This window comes from Myxocyprinus asiaticus, chromosome 32 (assembly GCF_019703515.2).
Source record: "Myxocyprinus asiaticus isolate MX2 ecotype Aquarium Trade chromosome 32, UBuf_Myxa_2, whole genome shotgun sequence".
Classification (NCBI taxonomy): Eukaryota; Metazoa; Chordata; class Actinopteri; order Cypriniformes; family Catostomidae; genus Myxocyprinus; species Myxocyprinus asiaticus.
The window spans coordinates 24,563,835-24,582,945 of NC_059375.1; the positions used below are offsets into that span (position 1 = coordinate 24,563,835).

The following is a 19,111-nucleotide window of genomic DNA, read 5'->3' on the forward strand; positions in this document are numbered from 1 at the left end:
TTTTTTTTTTTTCTTTCTCACTCTCTCCTTTCTTGGAAAAAATGTTGGCCTGTATTTCCCTGAATCTGTCTTTCACAGGTATTTTCCCCAAAAGAAACCTGTCAGTTTGCAGGATTTGGCTCACATACTTAGAGTATTTCTACAACTCCCTAAAGATGGGTGGGCTCTGTTCAGTTTGACATTTTGTCCATTAGCCTTGACCTTCACTTCATAAGGATGTCTTTTGGCAGCTGTTTCTTTATATCATGGATCATTGCTCTATTGAGACATATTGGAATTAAAGTGTTGGCCAAATTAAGCAAAAAGGCATTCCAGGAGAATTAAAATTCCTAACATCAAGTTTCACAAGCCAAGCCAGAAATATATAAATTAATATGCAAAAAAAATATATATTCAGGAAATACCCAGTGCGCATCTATAATGTCAGTATAAATATTGATTGGTTAATGTAAACAGTTGAGGCCTTTAAACTCCCAGCAGGACAAGCTCAATTTTCATAACTTTTGAAAATGCTTTTGTAAGGGGGTTTAGAGGAAAGGAGGAGGCGAGAACCGGCTTGACAACTTAAATAATAATTTATTAAACAAAAACACACAACTAAAAACACAGCACAGCTGTCTGTAATTCTCTCTCTCCCGAACTGTCGTCCCCGGCCGCCTTTATCCCTCGCGCGCCCCATCAGGCTGATTGGGGACCGGGTGTGTCTCATTCCAGCCCGGCCCCGCCCTCCTCAGCTCTACACTCCTCCCGGCGTTGCCTCAGGCCGGGGAGCCCCCGGCATGACGTACATCCCCCCCACCCTTCCTCTCCGGGTGGGGGGCGTGCCTTATGCCCCGACTGCCGGCGGGTCCTCCCCGCCTTCCTCGACCTGGGAGGAGAAAAAACAACACAAAATGGCGAGGGAAAGGCCAACACGGAGCGGCAGAGAGAGAGAGAGGAGAGAGAGAAAAAGAAACTCACCGGTTCTCTGATGCGCCGTCGCGTGGTCCTCGATCACTACTCCACCCTCTCAGGCGGACTGCAGCCGCTCCTCCCCGGGCGGACCGGAGTCAGACCTCCGACCCCCAGCGGACAGAACGCCCCTCCGCGTTCCCGGCGTCCCGTGGAGACTCTCCTCCGCCCCTGGCAGCGGCCCTACCACTCCAGGCGGTCGGGGAGTCACTTCCCTCCTCCCCCGCGGACGGCGGTCTTCTCTCGACCCCTCCGCGTTCCCGGGGGACGGCAGGGCACTCCTCCGCCCCTGGCAGCGGCTCCCTCGCTCCAGGCGGTCGTGGAGTCCCGTCCCCACTCGCCTCGCGGACGGCGGCCGTTCCCCGCGTCCGGGTAGTCGGGCTACTCCGTCCCCCGTCGGACGGCAGCGGCGCTCCCCTGGGTGGACGGCAGTGTCGAGGACTCTGCGACGGGAATCCCTCCTCCTTCCTGGGTTTCGGCACCAGTGTAAGGGGGTTTAGAGGAAAGGAGGAGGCGAGAACCGGCTTGACAACTTAAATAATAATTTATTAAACAAAAACACACAACTAAAAACACAGCACAGCTGTCTGTAATTCTCTCTCTCCCGAACTGTCGTCCCCGGCCGCCTTTATCCCTCGCGCGCCCCATCAGGCTGATTGGGGACCGGGTGTGTCTCATTCCAGCCCGGCCCCGCCCTCCTCAGCTCTACAGCTTTACATCAGGCTGTTGTCTTTACAGGAACCAGCTTTCTATTTTTGTGTATACCCCCCCTCCAAATTAAAAGGAATTGCTAATTTTTTTTCTCTGAGCATAAATGCTTGTTGAGTGGTTCACTCTCTTGGGTGTTTCTCAGCACATTTAGCAACCATAGCCAGTCAGCAAATCAATGGTCACTCCAGACTGATTCTGAAGGAGACACCCTCTCTCCAATCAACTGGCCTTCCAGGTACCTTTCCTTTGGGATTTATGGGTGTGTTTGACACCCTTCCCTTAATGGTGGTCCCGCCTAACCTCATGGCCCTATCTCAAACCATCTCTGTTCGTGTCCTATAAACCTCCTGGCTGGAATATAAAGAAAGAGTAACAATACGATAAGATACTTGTGTTTTCTGTAGTTTCACAACTGTGACTATCGGAATGAAATCTGGTCCCATTTGCTGCGTATTCTGGCTATGATTGCACCCACTTAGACAGGCAGGGGCCATTTGACTGGCCTGCAAGTTGACCAACAACCAAAAGTTGTTTTTCTTACGTGACATTTAGGGGAAGGTATATAATGGCATAGCAGTCTCTAAAAGTAATTGTACAGACTAAATTAGTAGAAAATGTGTGTAGACTTTGGAGTCAAGATTTCTGTCCTTCAAACGTAATGTGTACTTTATCTCACAGACATAACGCTGGGTCATATCCTGTTTAACTGCTCCTTAGTGCCTCAGAGAAAATGCTTGAGTATCTTTAAAAATTGTAATGCCCTATGCCTCGCAAACTTTAAAACCGGTGACTAGGTCTTTCACGGAATCATTGTAGCAGCCTGGTAGACTCGTAGACAGACAGCCTGTGGCCGTGCGGTGTGAGGCCGAAACTAATTGGATTGTGACTTCTTGTGGCTCTGTTGCTCTAGACCAGGCTTTGCCAACCAGTGGTACATGATTATGTATAAATTTACAATTAAAAATAAGAATAAATAAAACATCAATAAAATAAGTGAAAATATAAAGATTGAAGCAAACAAAAACATTTAAAACCTCAGGTGGTGTTTCAGGTAAATAAATTAAATCATAGGGGTTCAGCTGACAAAAATATTGGGAACCCATACCTTATTCAATCAGTTAGTTTGAAAACAAGAAAGGTTGAGAGCTCAGGGTGTGGTTTTGAGTTGGGGCCCATCATCTCAGTAACAAAAATGGCCATCCACTCACATTTCTACCACCTGTTCCACACTGTTAAATGAGTGCTATGAGTTTGAATTTGTCCGCATAACTGCCATTTACATTTAGCACTTTTCAACCATCAGGCTGAACGGTTCTGAGCATTTCCACTTGTGCACAGTCTGGTATGGGATGATTATAAACCTTTCCTTGCCTAGATTTCTCAGCATGGTTGGCTAACCGTACTCAGACAGGAGAACTGTGCTGGTGGAACTGCTTAAGTGGTGTGAAAACTCACGTTTGGTCACTTGCACGGTTAGTCCATTCTAATCTTGAATTCGCAACACCACAATGGAAAAAGAAACTGTAACCATGCCAACAGGCCAAGATCAGTACAGAATGGCACTGTTCCGCAACGAGAACAGTTCAGTCTCGATGGTGGTAAAGTGGCTTTTAACTCTTGCTAATATACTTAATAGTCACAGTCCACTCTCTCCTGTGTGTGTGTGTGTGTGTGTGTGTGTTTGTGTGATTTGTCCTATTGTCCTCGTATTGTTTATGCATTTTGAGGACCTGGTTCGTGTCAGTTAAATCAAGTGACTTGTTTGAGTTTGGGTACTGTGCTGGAGGAGAAAATTGTTGAGCCGTGAGTCACCAAACCTGACAAGAATGTAAACCCAGATCATTCAGTCTGCATTTGCTCAATATGCCAAATGGCGAGTGTGATAACTTGATTATTCATGCAAAACGCCAGAGACAAGTTTTCCGGGAATCATTTCACAGGCAAATTGTTCACATTTTGCATTTGTTTTCTCTCTACTTTCCCCTCTCTCATTCTCTCTCTTTCTCCCATTACTTGATTTTTTCTGAAAACTACATATATTAGTCTAGTCTATTTGCAATGTGGACTTTTTCTTAATTTATTGCCACTTAGTCTATGTTGACTTAAACCCTGACATAGATAAAAAGTAGGATAGAGAGAGTTGAAGGAAGAAGGATGGGGGTTTCACCTCATCTTTCCTATTTGAGTCAACAGAATTTTCTTTCTAGCATTATCAGTTAAAAATAGAAGTACAGAATTTCCATTTGTTACAGTGTTATTTTTTTCCTCTAATTCTCATAGTTATCTATTGTGCCTGGCATGTTAGCTGCACTTACCATCATTCAGCATGAGACCCTATTTTATCAGTCACTGTGAATTTGCATTTAAAGTCAACATGAAATCAATATTGACCCTGTTTACTTTCTAAATACATTTGTAAACAATTTATTGGTATGTTATTCTGAAAAATACAAATTGCAGAAGTAAAGTGGGTGAAACAGTGTTTCATGTTGACTTAACATCCATAAACCTCTTGTTTGTGTCAGGTTCCCCTTTGGAGTTTTTTACCATCTCAATTATTTTTTACACATGTTCTCTGCTTTAGAGAGAACTTGTGTCTTCTCTGTGTTTATAATCACATTTACAGTCACATTTATTTTGACCAGTTCTACCTTTTCATGAACCATATCCCAAACATTATTTTTGGCAGCATTTTGTTAGAGGCCTTTTTCTTATTTAGCCTTGAAAACGCAGTCTATTTAGGGAAGGTTAAAATCAGTTCACATGACTCAACAATTACAAAGGGCAAAGCATGGTTTTACTTAAATAGGGGTCCAAAAAGAATCCAGTGGAGTGCACTTCAACATATGTGAAACTGAAGTGTGAGTGTACCCCATATATTTCAGCCGTCAAGCTTTGCAATGTTCTGGAGGACTTGGGTCAGGGGAAACAGCTTTTAGCATGTTGAGGAGTGTGGGTTAACTCATAAAAAGGATCTACAGTGTGTAGCATACAGTTGGGTTTTTTGCTGACTCTTTATTTTTTTTAAAGTATTATGGCTCTCATGCTGGAAAGCAAGCTTGACATTGGTGAACAGGTGAGAAGAGGTAGACAATAAGGAGAGTACAAGAACATAATTGACAGTGGACAGCAATAATTGACAGGAAACAAATAGAATTTTACCTTTCACAAAAAACAGGCACTCCTCAAACCCTTGAGGATAAGTGTTTTTTTTTAATAAATTTTATGTGTTTAGTTTTACTTCATTGCTAGTACACTAACTGCAAAGGGTTTGGTTTAAAGAGTCTTGTGCAATCTGCCTCCCCCTGCTGAGAACTTGGTTTGCTTTGCTGAGTCCGACCTGAAGCTAAAGATCCAGTCATCAAAAAGTAAGCTAGATTATTAGCAAACCTCTCTCACCCAGACGCAGTGCCAGCATTTAATGAAACGCTGTGCAGTGTGAAATAAAGATGCCCATAGTCACACTTTATATGATAATACACTGTATATTTCAGATAAAAAATGTGCTTATGTAGAATCCTCAAGCAGATTTTCAGTCATTTGTCATCTGAAGGACTGACCATTGTTCTTAATGGTTTGGTCACAACCCTTGTTCTGAGTTCATTTCAGTACGGTTCAACTGATGTGTTCAGTGAGTGCAATATTTTTTTCACATGGGTCTCGTTATGACTGCTGAAACTATGGACTTTGATTCGTATTAGTGTCTTGGTGTATTTTATTCCAAGCATTTTCAAGGTAGTTTTTTGACCACATTTTAAAAGAATAAACCATTGTGAGATGCTTCAACTGGGTCTCTGGCTTAAACATTTGTTTTGGATGAATCAGAATTCAGTCTTGCTTATTATCACTTCCAGACCTGTGAAATAGTTGTTTATTTTTTCTTTCTTTTGCAGAGTCAGTGAATCTCTTGTTCTTTTTCCTCTTAGTGAGTGTTAACCCTTTTCTCTTCTCCTGAAGTATCCGAGTTAGGGAGAGAATGGCCCATGAAGAGCCTTTACACAAGAGTACAAATATGGGCTCCACAACAGAGGGTCCTGCATACAACCAATTTCCCCAATCATACCCTCGATATCATCCTCACACTCTGACAGTCCCTGACACACCAGCCAAACGGCTGACCCACCCAGGCCAAGATGAACGCCATGATCCAGGGTACCATAGCTACTTCTCTATGGGCAGTGAACCTGTTACCAGGCATAAACAGGAGAATGAGGAGCTTGCAGAAGTGGTGTGTAAGAGGGAGGGACAGCAGGATGTGAGGATGGAGGGTCTCCTGCAGAGCAGAAAGGCTGTTTTACCCTCTGAGATTCTACGGAAAAAGAAGAGCACTGAAGACCCACACCACGGATGTGCTGAGAATGTGGAGGCAAGCCCTGGCATCACTGGGCATGGAAGGGAAGGGGTTGTAGATGACCCCAGAGCGTTGTGTGGAGGTTGGTCAAGGCGAGAAGTGTACACCAAGCATGTGTCCCGAAAGCCAGAAGCTCTGCACGCCAGAGATAGAGAGGCCCAAAAGAGGGCTGATGCTAGCCTCAGTCATCGACAATCCAGCTATGCACCAGTCCAAACCTCTATTCAAACCCCTACTGAGTCCTCCAGTGGAAGATGGGTGCCATGTTCATCTAAACTCCTCACTCATTCTATGTTTGATGCTGGAAATGTCCAAAAGACTGTTTTTCAACCGAACACCATCCAGGAGCCAATCAGAGAGGTTGACCTTCAGGAGAAAGTGTCCAATGGAGAGCACCTATCACATGATGCCATGGTTTCAGTGGCCCAGCTCCGCCACACGTACCTTGAAAGTGTTGCAAGCCCACGGAAAACCGAACTGTAGGTGGTGTTTCATTGTAATGTGTTGACTTACTAACCTGTCTAACATTGACAAATCTCTTCTAAGGAAGATTAAGCTGCTGTTAATCTAACCATCTAATCTAACTCCTTGGAGAATGTAGTGAAGGAAAAGACTGTGATCTTATAGAAGAATCATTCAGTCAGACTTGTCCAGCAGATTTTAATGGTCTCTTCCTTCAGTTATCATGCTCTTGGATATATGCTGCTCAGCTTCTCTAGTTTACCCATTCCTTGGTCTTGCTAATTTTTCAGACCCATTTAGAACCATTTTAAAAATGGGTCAAAATTACCCGCAAAACCACGGAAGGGTCAAATTGTAAATAATATTTAACCATTTCTGGCTCTCTTTTGTCTGTCTAACCTTAGCAAAGCTTGGTAACCTTGTCTTTCTGGATGGAATGGAGATTGCTGCTGTGTGTATACCAGTTTTGCTAACAAACAAGTGTAATCATTCGTAATCACTTTTTTGATGATTGTAGGGTTTCATTAGTTCGTTTAACACATTTAAGGATGCCAAAGATAATCAAGCACTTCCCAGCTTTTACAATAAATGTATCCTGTTTATCTCTCACACCCACGCACCTGTCATTCATCTTTCTGTCTTGAATGCTGCCTCGTTCAATCATACTTTGTGACGCAATAGGGCAGATGGCCTGCCTGCAATTACAGAAGTACCCTGGAGAAGTGAGAGAGGCAGAGGTCAGTCATCTCGTCGCCCACTGCGGTATATATGTCCCACTGAGAGTAGAAAGACTTCTGAGAGGTTTAGAACTCAGCCAATCACATCAGCTGAATGTGAACAGTCGGACCGGTATGACTTTGAGTAGACTCATGCACGGTATTGTGGAGTTAGCCTGGAGTGCCAATTAGAATTACACTAAACTGATGATAACCCAGTATAGTTTGTGAGTGACACTTCTGAGGACTAGAACTTTACTTTTTCTAACTGCACTGTTATACCAAATGCACTGATTACCTAATAAAGTTAGATTCTCCCTCACTTTATAAATCTGTCATTTACTTATTTACACCCAGCATGTTTTCATTCGTTTTGGATTCTAATCCAAAGGTTTGGTCAGTGATTTCTATGAAAGGTTCTTTGTTTTTACCTCCAGTCTTGTGGCATGTGGCAATCTATAATTCTGTTTAACACAATGGATTAAGCTGTTCTGATTGTGCCTTTTCTGCACATTCCCACCAAAGAATCCTGCCGCTTTGTGTGTTTTCTTCTTTCCTTTTCTGTCTCTTTCTCAATCCTAAATATGCTACCTTGATATGGCCACTCACACTGATACAGTCCTTTTTTTAATCAGCTTGTTGATCTAATCATTTTCTATTTTCTAAGAAAAGTTACTGTTCTATGAAATTTCAACTTTTGCTTCCTTTAGGTCTTGTCCAATCCCCAAACAACCAAGCCCAGAGGGTAAGTTGCAGATCTTTTGCATACACAGTTTTAAGATATCATGTCTTTTGTTGTGTAATTTTAAAATGGAAAATATCTTTTCCATAGCAAGTTTAATTGATGTTTCACTTTAAATCAGGTCTTTAGATGCTGTTTATGAGCAAGAACACAGTACTAAATTGCAAGGTAGAGGGATGCAACTACAGAAATGATGTAAAACCTTTGTATTTGTTTCAAATCTTTGCATCTCAGTAGTTTGGCACATATCACCACCTTTATTAACTGACACATAGTCTTTTGTAATTAAATGCAATAAGATATCAGTTTGACTGAGCTGGAAAATGTTTTAAAGTGAAGAAGAAAATCTTATTGATGTGCACTGTGACTTTAAGGATAACAGAAAATAAAAGCAGTTGTGCTGTTTGCCTAAGTATCTGAATGCTCCAGAGAGAATGCTCCTACTTTTTAGGGCCTCTAGATCCTTGATATAAGCTAGAAGCTTTAACTTTCCAGTTTTATGTGTAGGGAATATCATTCTGTTCTTGTGTTAACTGGAATAAGCATGTTACTTTTAAAATGTAAGATCATCATTAAACGCATTATGTAAATTTGCACCAAATGCATATGGATGTTCATAAAGACAACAAGTACAAGATTATGTATTCTATAGATCACTTTGCACTCAATACTAGGACAGATTGGTATAGTACTTAAATTGCGTTATGTAAATGTTTGGCAATGCTCTTGTGCTGTTTGTACTTTTACATTTCTGTACCTCAATTCTGCTGTAGACCATTGGCTGTAAATATCCTTAAGCTTAAATTAGACCGCAATGCAGAGTCTGTCAGAGAACATTCTTAATAGATGATTGCACAACTCCGTGATCTAACCTGTCTGCCCATGTGTCACATAATATGCTCATCTTTACAGATCAGTCAGAGAAAAGAAGCAGAAATGCATTTGTGTCTGTGAAATCTTTTAAGCATGTGCTTAGCTCATTGGGTTTCAAGAGATTTGTTCTCATGAAAATGCTTCTGAATCATTCTTTTTGTTTCTTTTTTTTTTCTTTTTTTTCAGTGGATGAAGAGAAACTGGATGATAGAGCAAAGCTGAGTGTGGCTGCCAAGCGCTCTCTCTTCAGGGTATGAGCTGCCTGAGTGTATCTGTAACTCTGTTCCCTAGTGAGCTGCCTCACAGTCTACATACTGTACCATGCTGGAAAGAACATCTTAACCAGCATGCAATTCCCATGCTGGTTTATGCTGACTAGTGCTGGTTAAGTGCTGGTCTAGCTGATGGGCCATGTAGTTTATCAGCAAAACAGAGCTGGTGAAGCTGGTTGACCAGTATATTTTTTTCTGGTAATGCTCAGTACCAGCATCCTGTTTTGTGGGCTAGCATCAAAACACAATATGCTGGTGACCAGCTTTGCTGTTTTTTTAATTTATTTATTTATTATTATTTTATTTTTATTTTTAGGGTAGACCTTCCGAGGCACCATTCTAACTGAAATGGAACATCATAAGTGAATGACTTGAATCATGTGTGCAATTATTTTAGCAGTCACTCACATGCCTTGAAATAGCAATTTCCACATGAAGTGCACAAAAGACTTTACTAATTCTCAGTTTATTCCGGTAGAACAGGGTTTCTCAACCTTTTGCCCACTTTTTTTTTGAATGCCAGTCATTAATACGATTCGACAATAGAGGTCACTGTTGCCCCAAACATTGCAAATGTGAAGTTCTATCCTAATTGGTCATTTATACTCATAACAGAAAAGATCTCAGGACCCAGCAGACAATGAGCCCAGTGGTTGAGAAACCCTGCTGTTGAGTCTAGCATTAGCATGCTGCTAAGCTAAAAACTTTGCCCTGGTAAGCAGAACACGCATAGCACACAAATAATAAGTGAAATTGGAGTTCATTTTTAAGTAGATATTTTTTAAGCAATAAGTATATTTTGTTATAACATTTCAGCACTGAATAAATAAAAACTTAATTTAAATAATGAATACATTTTTACTCCCTCGCCAACTTAGATTAAAATTTTCACTGAGCTCATTGCAATACATTCTGTGAATTTGCCAAAAAGAGTAATTTTAGAAGGCAGCAATGTTGCTGCGTACTGTTTGTAACAGCTTTCATTTTGGGAGGCTTATCTTGCCAAAAAAAGGTTACCTAGGTTGGCAGCTCTTAAATTTGGAACATAACTTGTCTGTCTTTCTGTGGGTGTAAGTGACTGTATTTCTTTTGCCATATATATATATATATATATATATATATATATATATATATATATATATATATATATATATATATATATAAACACACACACACACACACACATATATATATATACACACACACATACATATATATATATATATATATATATATATATATATATATATATATATATATACACACACACACATACATATATATATATATATATATATATATATACACATACGTGTGTTTGTGTGTGTGTGTGTATATATATATATATATATATATATATATATATATATATATATATATATAAAATGTGTGTGTGTATATACATACACACTGGCGGTTAAATTCAGGTTGCTGTTGGACTCACTAAAAATTATTTTTTTTTTTTTTTGGCCTGCTGTACAAGTTCACGCTCTACATCCATCTCAGCATCTGGGGTATCAAATGTCATTTTTGAGGAATGCAGAATGTGTATGATATGAGAGTTGTGTGGTAATGGATTGAGGTGTGTCCTCGATACACACTCCTTGGAATGCAAAACAAATACAGTCACTAACACACACACATATTATATATATATAATATTTTAAAAAAATAATAATTGTACATTTATATTTAAGCTGCTGTAAAACTGTTACTCATGAAATCTCATTGTTCCTTAGGAACTAGAGAAGACCTCAGATGGTTCAGCAGTAAAAGCATGGAGCCGCAACGCAGCAGTGGAGCGGAGACTTAGGAGAGGTCAGGATCGCTCCCGCACTCAGCCTGTCACCTCAGAGGAAGTGGTCATTGCTGCTACGTAAGTTCATACAGTATGTGGTCTGTTTGATAAAGCAAATGTAGCAGTTTTTCAGTAAAAGAGGGAAAAACATTGTCTTTATTTGGTGGAGAACCATTTTATGTGCCATATATTAGCCAAATATCTATCCCTTCCTTTTCTTTCATTTCATATATTTATGATCTGTTTTTTTTGTTGTTTTTTTTTTATTCATTTTCTTCCCATGCCCTTTTTTCCTCTGTCTCTTTCTTCCCCCCTCCTCTATATGGTTAAGTGTCCCTGGCCATTTGTCACTGTCCGTGACTGTACAAACTTCTGTAGCGCATGTTCCTAGTCCCACTCTAATCAACAGCTCTGTGACCATGTACAGGTACCCAGGACACACATATAAACACCCACATGAGCATGTGTTCAAGACAGGCATGAAAATGCTAATCAGTATTAATGTATCTCAGTCTTTTCACTCGGAGCATGTTTTGCCACAGGTGTCTGTCATTTTAATACGTGTGCCTCTCTCTGGATTCATGTGTCATAAGGAAAGTACTCAACCATCTCATTTGTGTGATGGTCTTGTAAAAGGAACAAACTGTCCAGCAAATACATGAACGTATAGTTCTTCAAATCAAGAAACACCGCCCTCTTGTGGCATTGTCAGGCCAACACACAAGTCTTAGTCATGCCTACATTTATTTACTTAAAAGAGGAAGAATTTCAAAGCAAGTCCAAAGTTTCCAAACTATGCAGGATATCACCTATGACATTTATAATAGTACTGATTTGTATACACAAGACAGATGTTAGTCTTTTTATACATTTATAAAATATTACAAGCCATCAAAGCAGGGTCGGCTTGACTTGTCAAAGTGTCACATCGCTGAACTCATCAGTGTCACATTGCAACATGTTGAGTATATAAACTGCATGACATGTTTGTCTGCACACTCTTCTATAATCTTAATACAACAGTACGTATTAATTACCCTTTGGAAATGTGTAACACTAACACATTGCTGTGTATAAATTGACTTGCCTATTTCTGGGTGGTTAAATTTTATCTGCTTTGTGTTGTAACATGATTCACAATCACTTGTCTATGCATGCACACGTGTTTAAATTTATATAACTTGAAAAAATGCACCCAGTTCTTTATTAATTGCACAGATGATATTAGATAAAGGTGATATGGGATGAGTGTTGTGACCAAAATCTTGTATTACAGTGTAAGTAATTTTAAATTATGGTATCGGTATATCTCACTATAAAGTTATTTTTGTTGGAAATTCAATGAAAAGCTGTTTATATATTTAAAGTACACTCACTGAGCACTTTATTTGGAACACTATGGTCACTATGGTCTTCTGCTGTTGCAGCCCATCTGCCTCAAGTTTCGACGTGTTGTGCATTCTGAGATGCTATTCTGCTCACTACAATTGTACAGAGTGATCATCTGAGTTACCGTAGCCTTTCTGTCAGCTCGAACCAGTCTGGCCATTCTCCGTTGGCCTCTCTCATTAACAGAGATTTTCTGTCCGCAGAACTGCCACTGTTTGTTTTTTTTTGGCACCATTCTGTGTTAACTCTAGGGACGATTGTGCATGAAAATCCCAGAAAATCAGCAGTTACAGAAATACTCAAACCAGCCCGTCTGGCACCAAAAATCGTGCCACGGTCAAAATCACTGATCACATTTTTTCCTAATTCTGATGGTGCGTGATCCGTGATTTTATGCATTGCGCTGCTGCCACACGATTGGCTGATTAGATAATTGCATGAATAAGTAGGTGTAGAGGTGTTCCTAATAAAGTGTTGAGTGTATGTGGTAATGCTTATTTATTTGGATAATTCAATTAAATAAATTCTTAAATTCAATAAATAATGTAAAGCAGTCCTGCCCACTGATAGCTGTGCAAATATATGTATCATTGCATAATAGATAGCAAATGTAATCTACGTGTATTCTTGTTGACACACATCTACTGTCGCTTGTTACATACCGTCATACCACCCAGCCTTACAGGTGATGTAATGGAATTAATATTAAACATATTTTGCATTCCTAAGCAGACTGGGTATGGATTTGTCCCACAGCTTGCAGGCATCATCTCAGCAGAGCTCCATGGTGAGGGAGCAGGCCAGAGAGGTTCAGCTAGCTGAGGAGTCAGTCGAGATGGATCAAGCTCGCCATGCCTCTCCTGGGGAGGATGACCAAGAGGAGCCAGACATCTCCACGCTCACTCTGGCAGAGAAGATGGCACTATTTAACCGCCTGGCACAGCCACCCAGCCACGGTCCTCTGGCCCGAGGAGACACTCGAGCACGCAGGAGTAACGCCCGCTACCAGACCCAGCCAATCACACTAGGAGAGGTTGAACAGGTACCATATAGCTCCTTTCATTCAATCATTATACCATAAGAATTCTGCAAGTTTTGTACATAACTACTTCATCAGTGTTTCCCAAACAGGTGTTTTGTTAACTTTACCCTACAAATTGAGCTGTAAAATTTACTGTCAAACACACACAGAACAAATATGACTATTTTATATTAGAGAGAGAGCGAGAGAGAGGAATTAGCCATCTCAAGAGCACAGAAAAGACAAATTTGTACCTTGTCAGAGAAAGAAAGTAGGGTTAAGAGGTCGGCCTCTAAATTGGTCTCATTAAACTAAAAGTCTCTTTTTCTGAAGTTAAGTATTGTGGAGGGTTATCCGTAACACTGAAACGCTGAAAAAAGGCGCCTTTCCTCAAATTTCCTGTAGACAATAATAGGTATTTTCTGTTTCTTGTCGATTGATACCCAGGTACCCAACAGTAGAACATACTGAACAGACTGTACTTCTCAAAGCCTCAATTTCAGTTGCATTAAATTAAATATGTATCTACTCTGGACTATTGGTCTTACTAAGGTCTATTAGGCGCTGGGCATATATTGACATTTCACACCCATTTACAGTTGACATATAATCAAACTTATTTTTCCTGAGACACACATTTGTTAGCCATTAAAAAGGTTTGTCTCTACAGGATTGTTCTGGTTCTGAGATGTTTGACAAGGAATCAGAGTTTTCAGTGGGCCTGAGTGATCTGGAACATGTGAGGGTGCCTGAGTCCTCTAGAACTGTATGATATTTTATAAAGCCCAAGGTTTGCTCTGCTTGCAGTAAAGCCATTGGCCTATGTTTTAGCAGCAGTCATCCTAATGCTTCAGCATATACAGTATTTCCCAGTATCTTGAATTCAGGACATGTTTTAGCATCCTGCTAGTTGTAGCTCGTAAAACCCCAATTAAGTCTTTAAGGCATGGGTGTTAATGTTGCTATATTTGAATGTAGTTCAAGCACAGGCCTTGCAGTCATTATGTGCCATGATTTTTTTTTGTTTGGGTTTATTGTGCTCTAATAGTGTAAATGAATTTTTAGAGTTGGGTGGTATGATGCTAAAAACTGTTAAACGGTAGAAATGTTAGCAGTATTTGCATGGTAGATACAATGGCAAGAAAAAGTATGTGAACCATTTGGAATTAGCTGGTTTTCTGCATTAAATGGTGATAAAATGTGATCTCATCTTCATCAAAGTCACAAGCATAGATAAACTCAATGCACTTAAGCTAACAACACACAGACAATTATAATCTTTCATGTCTTTATTGAGCACATCCAGTGCGGTGGAAAAAGTACATTAGTGATCCCTTGGAAATAACCTTAACCAAGCATTTCCGGTAGCTGCGGGTTAGACATGCACAATGTTCAAAAGGAATTTGGACCATTCTTCCTTACAGGACTGCTTCAGCTTAGCCATATTCTTAGGATGTCTGGTGTGAACGGCTCTCTTGAGGTCATTCCACAGCATCTCTATTGGGTTAAGGTCTGGACTCTGACTGGGCCACTCCAAAAGGTGGATTTTCTTTTTTTAAGCCATTCTATAGTGGGTTTACTTCAGTGTTTTGGGTCATTGTCCTGCTGCATCACCCAACTTCTACTGAGCTTCAGCTGGCGCACAGCCACTCTGACATTATCCTGTAGGATATCTTGATAATCTTGGTAATTAAAGTTTTCCTTGATGGCAAGTGGTCCAGGTCCCGAAGCAGCAAAGCAGCTTCAAATCATGACGCTCCCTCCATCATACTTCACCATTGGGATGATGTTTTCATGTTGGTATGCAGTGACCTTTTTACGCCATACATAGTGCTGCGTGTTCTTCCCCAACAATTCAACCTTAGATTCATCAGTCCACAAAACATTTTCCCAGTTGCATTATGGAGTGTCAAGGTGGTCTTTGGCGAACTCCAGGCACGCATCTATGTTTTTGTTGGAAAGCAGCAGCTTCCTTTTGTGGTGTCCTGCCATTGACTCCATGCCTGTTTATTGTTTTCCATATAGTAGACTCATGAACAAATGTTAACCAGTTCCAATGATTCCTTTAAATCTTTAGCTGTCACTCTTGGGTTTTTTTTTTACCTCACTAAGTCATCTTGGCTGGATGGCCAAGCACTCAAAATGTTTGAGTGCTTTTAATAAATCAAGGTAGCTCTAACCCACACCTCCAATCTCATTTCTTTAATTGGATGCCAGGTTTGCCAACTCCTGGCTTTAATTAGCTTTTGTTGAAGTCAGTAGCCTTTGGGGTTCACATACTTTTTCCAACCTGCACTGTGAATTTTTGAATTATATATTAAATATATAAAAGAAAAATACAATAATTTGTGTTATTAGTTAAAGCAGATTGTGTTTGTTCATTATTGTAACTTAGATGATCAACCCAGGTTTTAAGACAGTTTTATACATAAATGCAGGTTATTCCAAAGGATTCACATACTTTTTCTTGCCACTGTATATTTGTGACCACATTTGCAGACAAAACTCAACTGATCAGAATTTATGCTCTGAACTATCCATTTTACAACATTAGTTTTACTATTTATTCTTTTGTTTTTAAATCTAGTGTTATAATGTGAATATTCATTATGTATTTGTTATTAATAATCCTTTTGTTTGGTTTGCGTCCATCTTAAGTTCCAAATATTAATTTTAGCAAAAAGGCTTTGCAACATTCAATAAAATATTCTGTAAAATATTAAAAGTATTTCATTTCTAATAACTATTTTGCAATATATATATATATATATATATATATATATATATATATATATATATATATATATATATATATATCACACAGTATATATATACAGTATATATACACACAGTATATATATACAGTATATATACAGAATATACACTCGCTTATTAGGAACACCTGTACGCTTATTCGTGTGATTATCTAATCAGCCAATAGTGTGGCAGCAGTGCAATGCATAAAATCCTTCAGATATGGGTCAGGAGCTTCAGTTAATGGACACATCAACCATAAGAATGAGGAAAAAATGTGATCTCAGTCATTTCGACTGTGGCATGATCGTTGATGCCAGACGGGCTGGTTTGAGTATTTCTGTAACTGATGATCTCCTGGGATTTTTATGCACAACAGTTTCTAGAGTTTACTCAGAATGGTGCCAAAAACAAAACATCCAGTGGGCATCAGTTCTGCGGACGGATACGTCTTGTTGATAAGTGAGGTCAACGGAGAATGGCCAGACTGGTTCGAGCTGACAAAGGCTACGGTAACTCAAATAACCACTTTGTAAAATTGAAGTGAGTAGAATAAAATCTCAGAATGCACAACACTTCGAACCTTGAGGCGGATGGGCTACAACAGCAGAAGACCACTTCTGGCACTTTATTAGGACCATAGTGCTCCTAATGAAGTGCTTAGTGATTGTATATATACTGTGTATATACATGTGTGTGAGGGAGTCATGATAAATAAGTGGGGTTTTTTGAGTGTTTTTATAAGAACAGAGGAAGTGAATCAATGTAATTGAGATCACTTTTCTGATTGATTTAATCATTTTACAGTCAATGATCTTGTTCTGAATGCACACTATCGCTCTGTTTAATAGCCAGTGGAGCCACATTTACAGTAGGGTTGTAATGTATTGAGATTGTCAATGTGTTCCATTCTGAGGGCATAATGAGTGGAGATGGGTTCAGTGCATAATTGGCATGGCTTTATGAATGGATTTGACATTTGCCAGTTTGATGCTTGCCTTTCAGCTACAGGAAATGCAATGAGTCAGCTTCTGATTAGTCAGCATGATCAACACATCAGGGCTGATGAACTGTTGATGATTGTGCTATTTCCTGCCCATACTGACCCACTTTTTATTCTCATCCCTCCTCTCACTTTTTCCCATCTGACCCTCAACCTCTCCCATCTTGTGTACCCTCTCTCTCCTTCCTTTAAACAATCCTTCACCTACCAATTTCTACCTTCTTTTATATTAATGCTCTACTTTCATTACACTATTTATCCTCAAATCCTTCCATCCCTTGTCTCCTCTATTTTCTCTTTCGTACTGCATCTAATTTTCCTCCACCTTACATCTCCCATCCCCCCCCACACTTTTTTTTTCCCTCCACCCCTTTCTCCCCCTGCCCTTATTCTCCTCCTGTAGCTGCAGCCTGTGGGTGGAGGCCGTTTTGCATTCGCCTCTTCCTCAGCTCTTAGATCATCCACCGTTTCCACTGAACACGCCGGTGACATCCACCTGGCCACGCCTAATGTTTCTGGCCCCGCCTACTATGAGCAAGCCTTGTCCCCACCATGCCACTCTCAACTGGCCCAAGAGTTCCAGACACATCATGGACCAGATAAGACATCGGATGCCCAAGGCATGAGGAAGAGGAAGCTCCCCTCTCCAGAAAGCATGAAACAGACACCTCATGCTCAGCCGGCCAGAGAGTGGGAGGAGCAAAAAGGGCACAATAAGGAACTGGTGTCCTCTCAGGACCTTTTAGAAACAGATGAAGAGCACAAGTCCAAGGCAAACATGTCAGGTACAGGAATATGGGTGGTGTGTTTGTGTCTATTATGTGCTATCTTTCCCCTAGACTTGTTTTTGTGTCTGTACTTCCATTTTATTTAATTGATTTATGCGAAGTCTGTTTTGTCTCATCCTTTTGTCTTTTCCATATTTTAGATAACAATACCATTAATGCATGCCGTTTGTGCTAGCTGCTAGTCAGTGATATTCACAGTTCTGGGTTCCCACAGTCATGGAAAACCTGAAAACGTCAGGGAAGTTAAGGTGTGATTTGTGAGTGAAAATGCATTTTGTTTGTTTTGTTCTAATCTAAAATATTTCATCTGTGAGATATTGCTTGTGATAAGAGCTTGTGTAGAGTAAAACTTGCAACTCAAAATGACATTAGTTTGTTGATTGAGGGTCTTATTGGAGACATCTGTAACGTGGACGTGCTGTCCATATAATCTAGGTAAGCAGTACTTGCATAACAGAAGGGGAAAAAATGGAAAAAAGGACATGGAATATTCAAATAAAATTGCTTGTTTTCATAAAAATTTGTTCTCTTATCTCAGCGCAGCAGAACAGGCAGTAATTCATTTGCATTGGTGCCTCCCTCTGGTAGAAGTACTTTGTTATGCTTTCTCTGACTTGTATTCAAATAATTGTTCTCCATGTACGACACTCAGACTCACTTATAAATGTGGTCAGGGTAAAGGGGCAGTCATACTAGGATATGAGCACGCAATTTTTTTTTTTCGGACAACACAACGGACCAGGATATGATGTCATGCGGAAGGGCTTCTGTTGTAAGTAAATACGTCACAAATATCAAATAATATTATATTTAAAATGTTAAAGTATACTGACTTCTCACTTTCCTGCAACAATAAAACATGCAGCTGTGAAATACTGCATGTATTCTTTGTACTTCACACGTTTGAAGTTTCGATCTTCCATTGGTCACGCGTCCTCTCGTCATACAGATTTGCAGGTCAGAATTCACCTAACTTGATCTCTTGTACCCAGTGGAGTACAACATTTCTTGGCATGAGCTTGCGTTTCCGGTTCGGATATGTTTTAATGGGAGTGAATGGAGTGCGAAGTGTAATCATGCTGACCACAATGAGTAAGCCAGTCAGCAGCACTTTTGCTTAGCCCCTCTACCTGTTCATTGGCTGGAATTTGCTGGAATTATGTCTGCGCATGTTCTATTAAGTGCTCGTGTCTCGTGGTGAGTGCAGCTGCATGCGTGAACATTTTAAGTGCATTTCTTAGTCAAAATGCCCCTCTTGACACAATACAAATGTATACACA

At 40.1% G+C, this 19,111-nt stretch overlaps 1 protein-coding gene across 1 annotated transcript in view; it reads left to right on the forward strand.

The window, feature by feature from the left end:
• The window catches only part of LOC127422760 (supervillin-like), a 66,434-nt gene that overhangs the window by 12,736 nt on the left and 34,587 nt on the right, over positions 1–19,111 (forward strand). The window contains exons 7-14 of the mRNA XM_051666486.1: positions 5,620–6,492; positions 7,157–7,324; positions 7,902–7,936; positions 8,993–9,057; positions 10,818–10,954; positions 11,208–11,303; positions 13,022–13,307; positions 17,447–17,828. Of these exons, the coding sequence (XP_051522446.1) occupies positions 5,620–6,492; positions 7,157–7,324; positions 7,902–7,936; positions 8,993–9,057; positions 10,818–10,954; positions 11,208–11,303; positions 13,022–13,307; positions 17,447–17,828 (2,042 nt within the window). The remainder of the gene's footprint in view (positions 1–5,619; positions 6,493–7,156; positions 7,325–7,901; positions 7,937–8,992; positions 9,058–10,817; positions 10,955–11,207; positions 11,304–13,021; positions 13,308–17,446; positions 17,829–19,111) is intronic.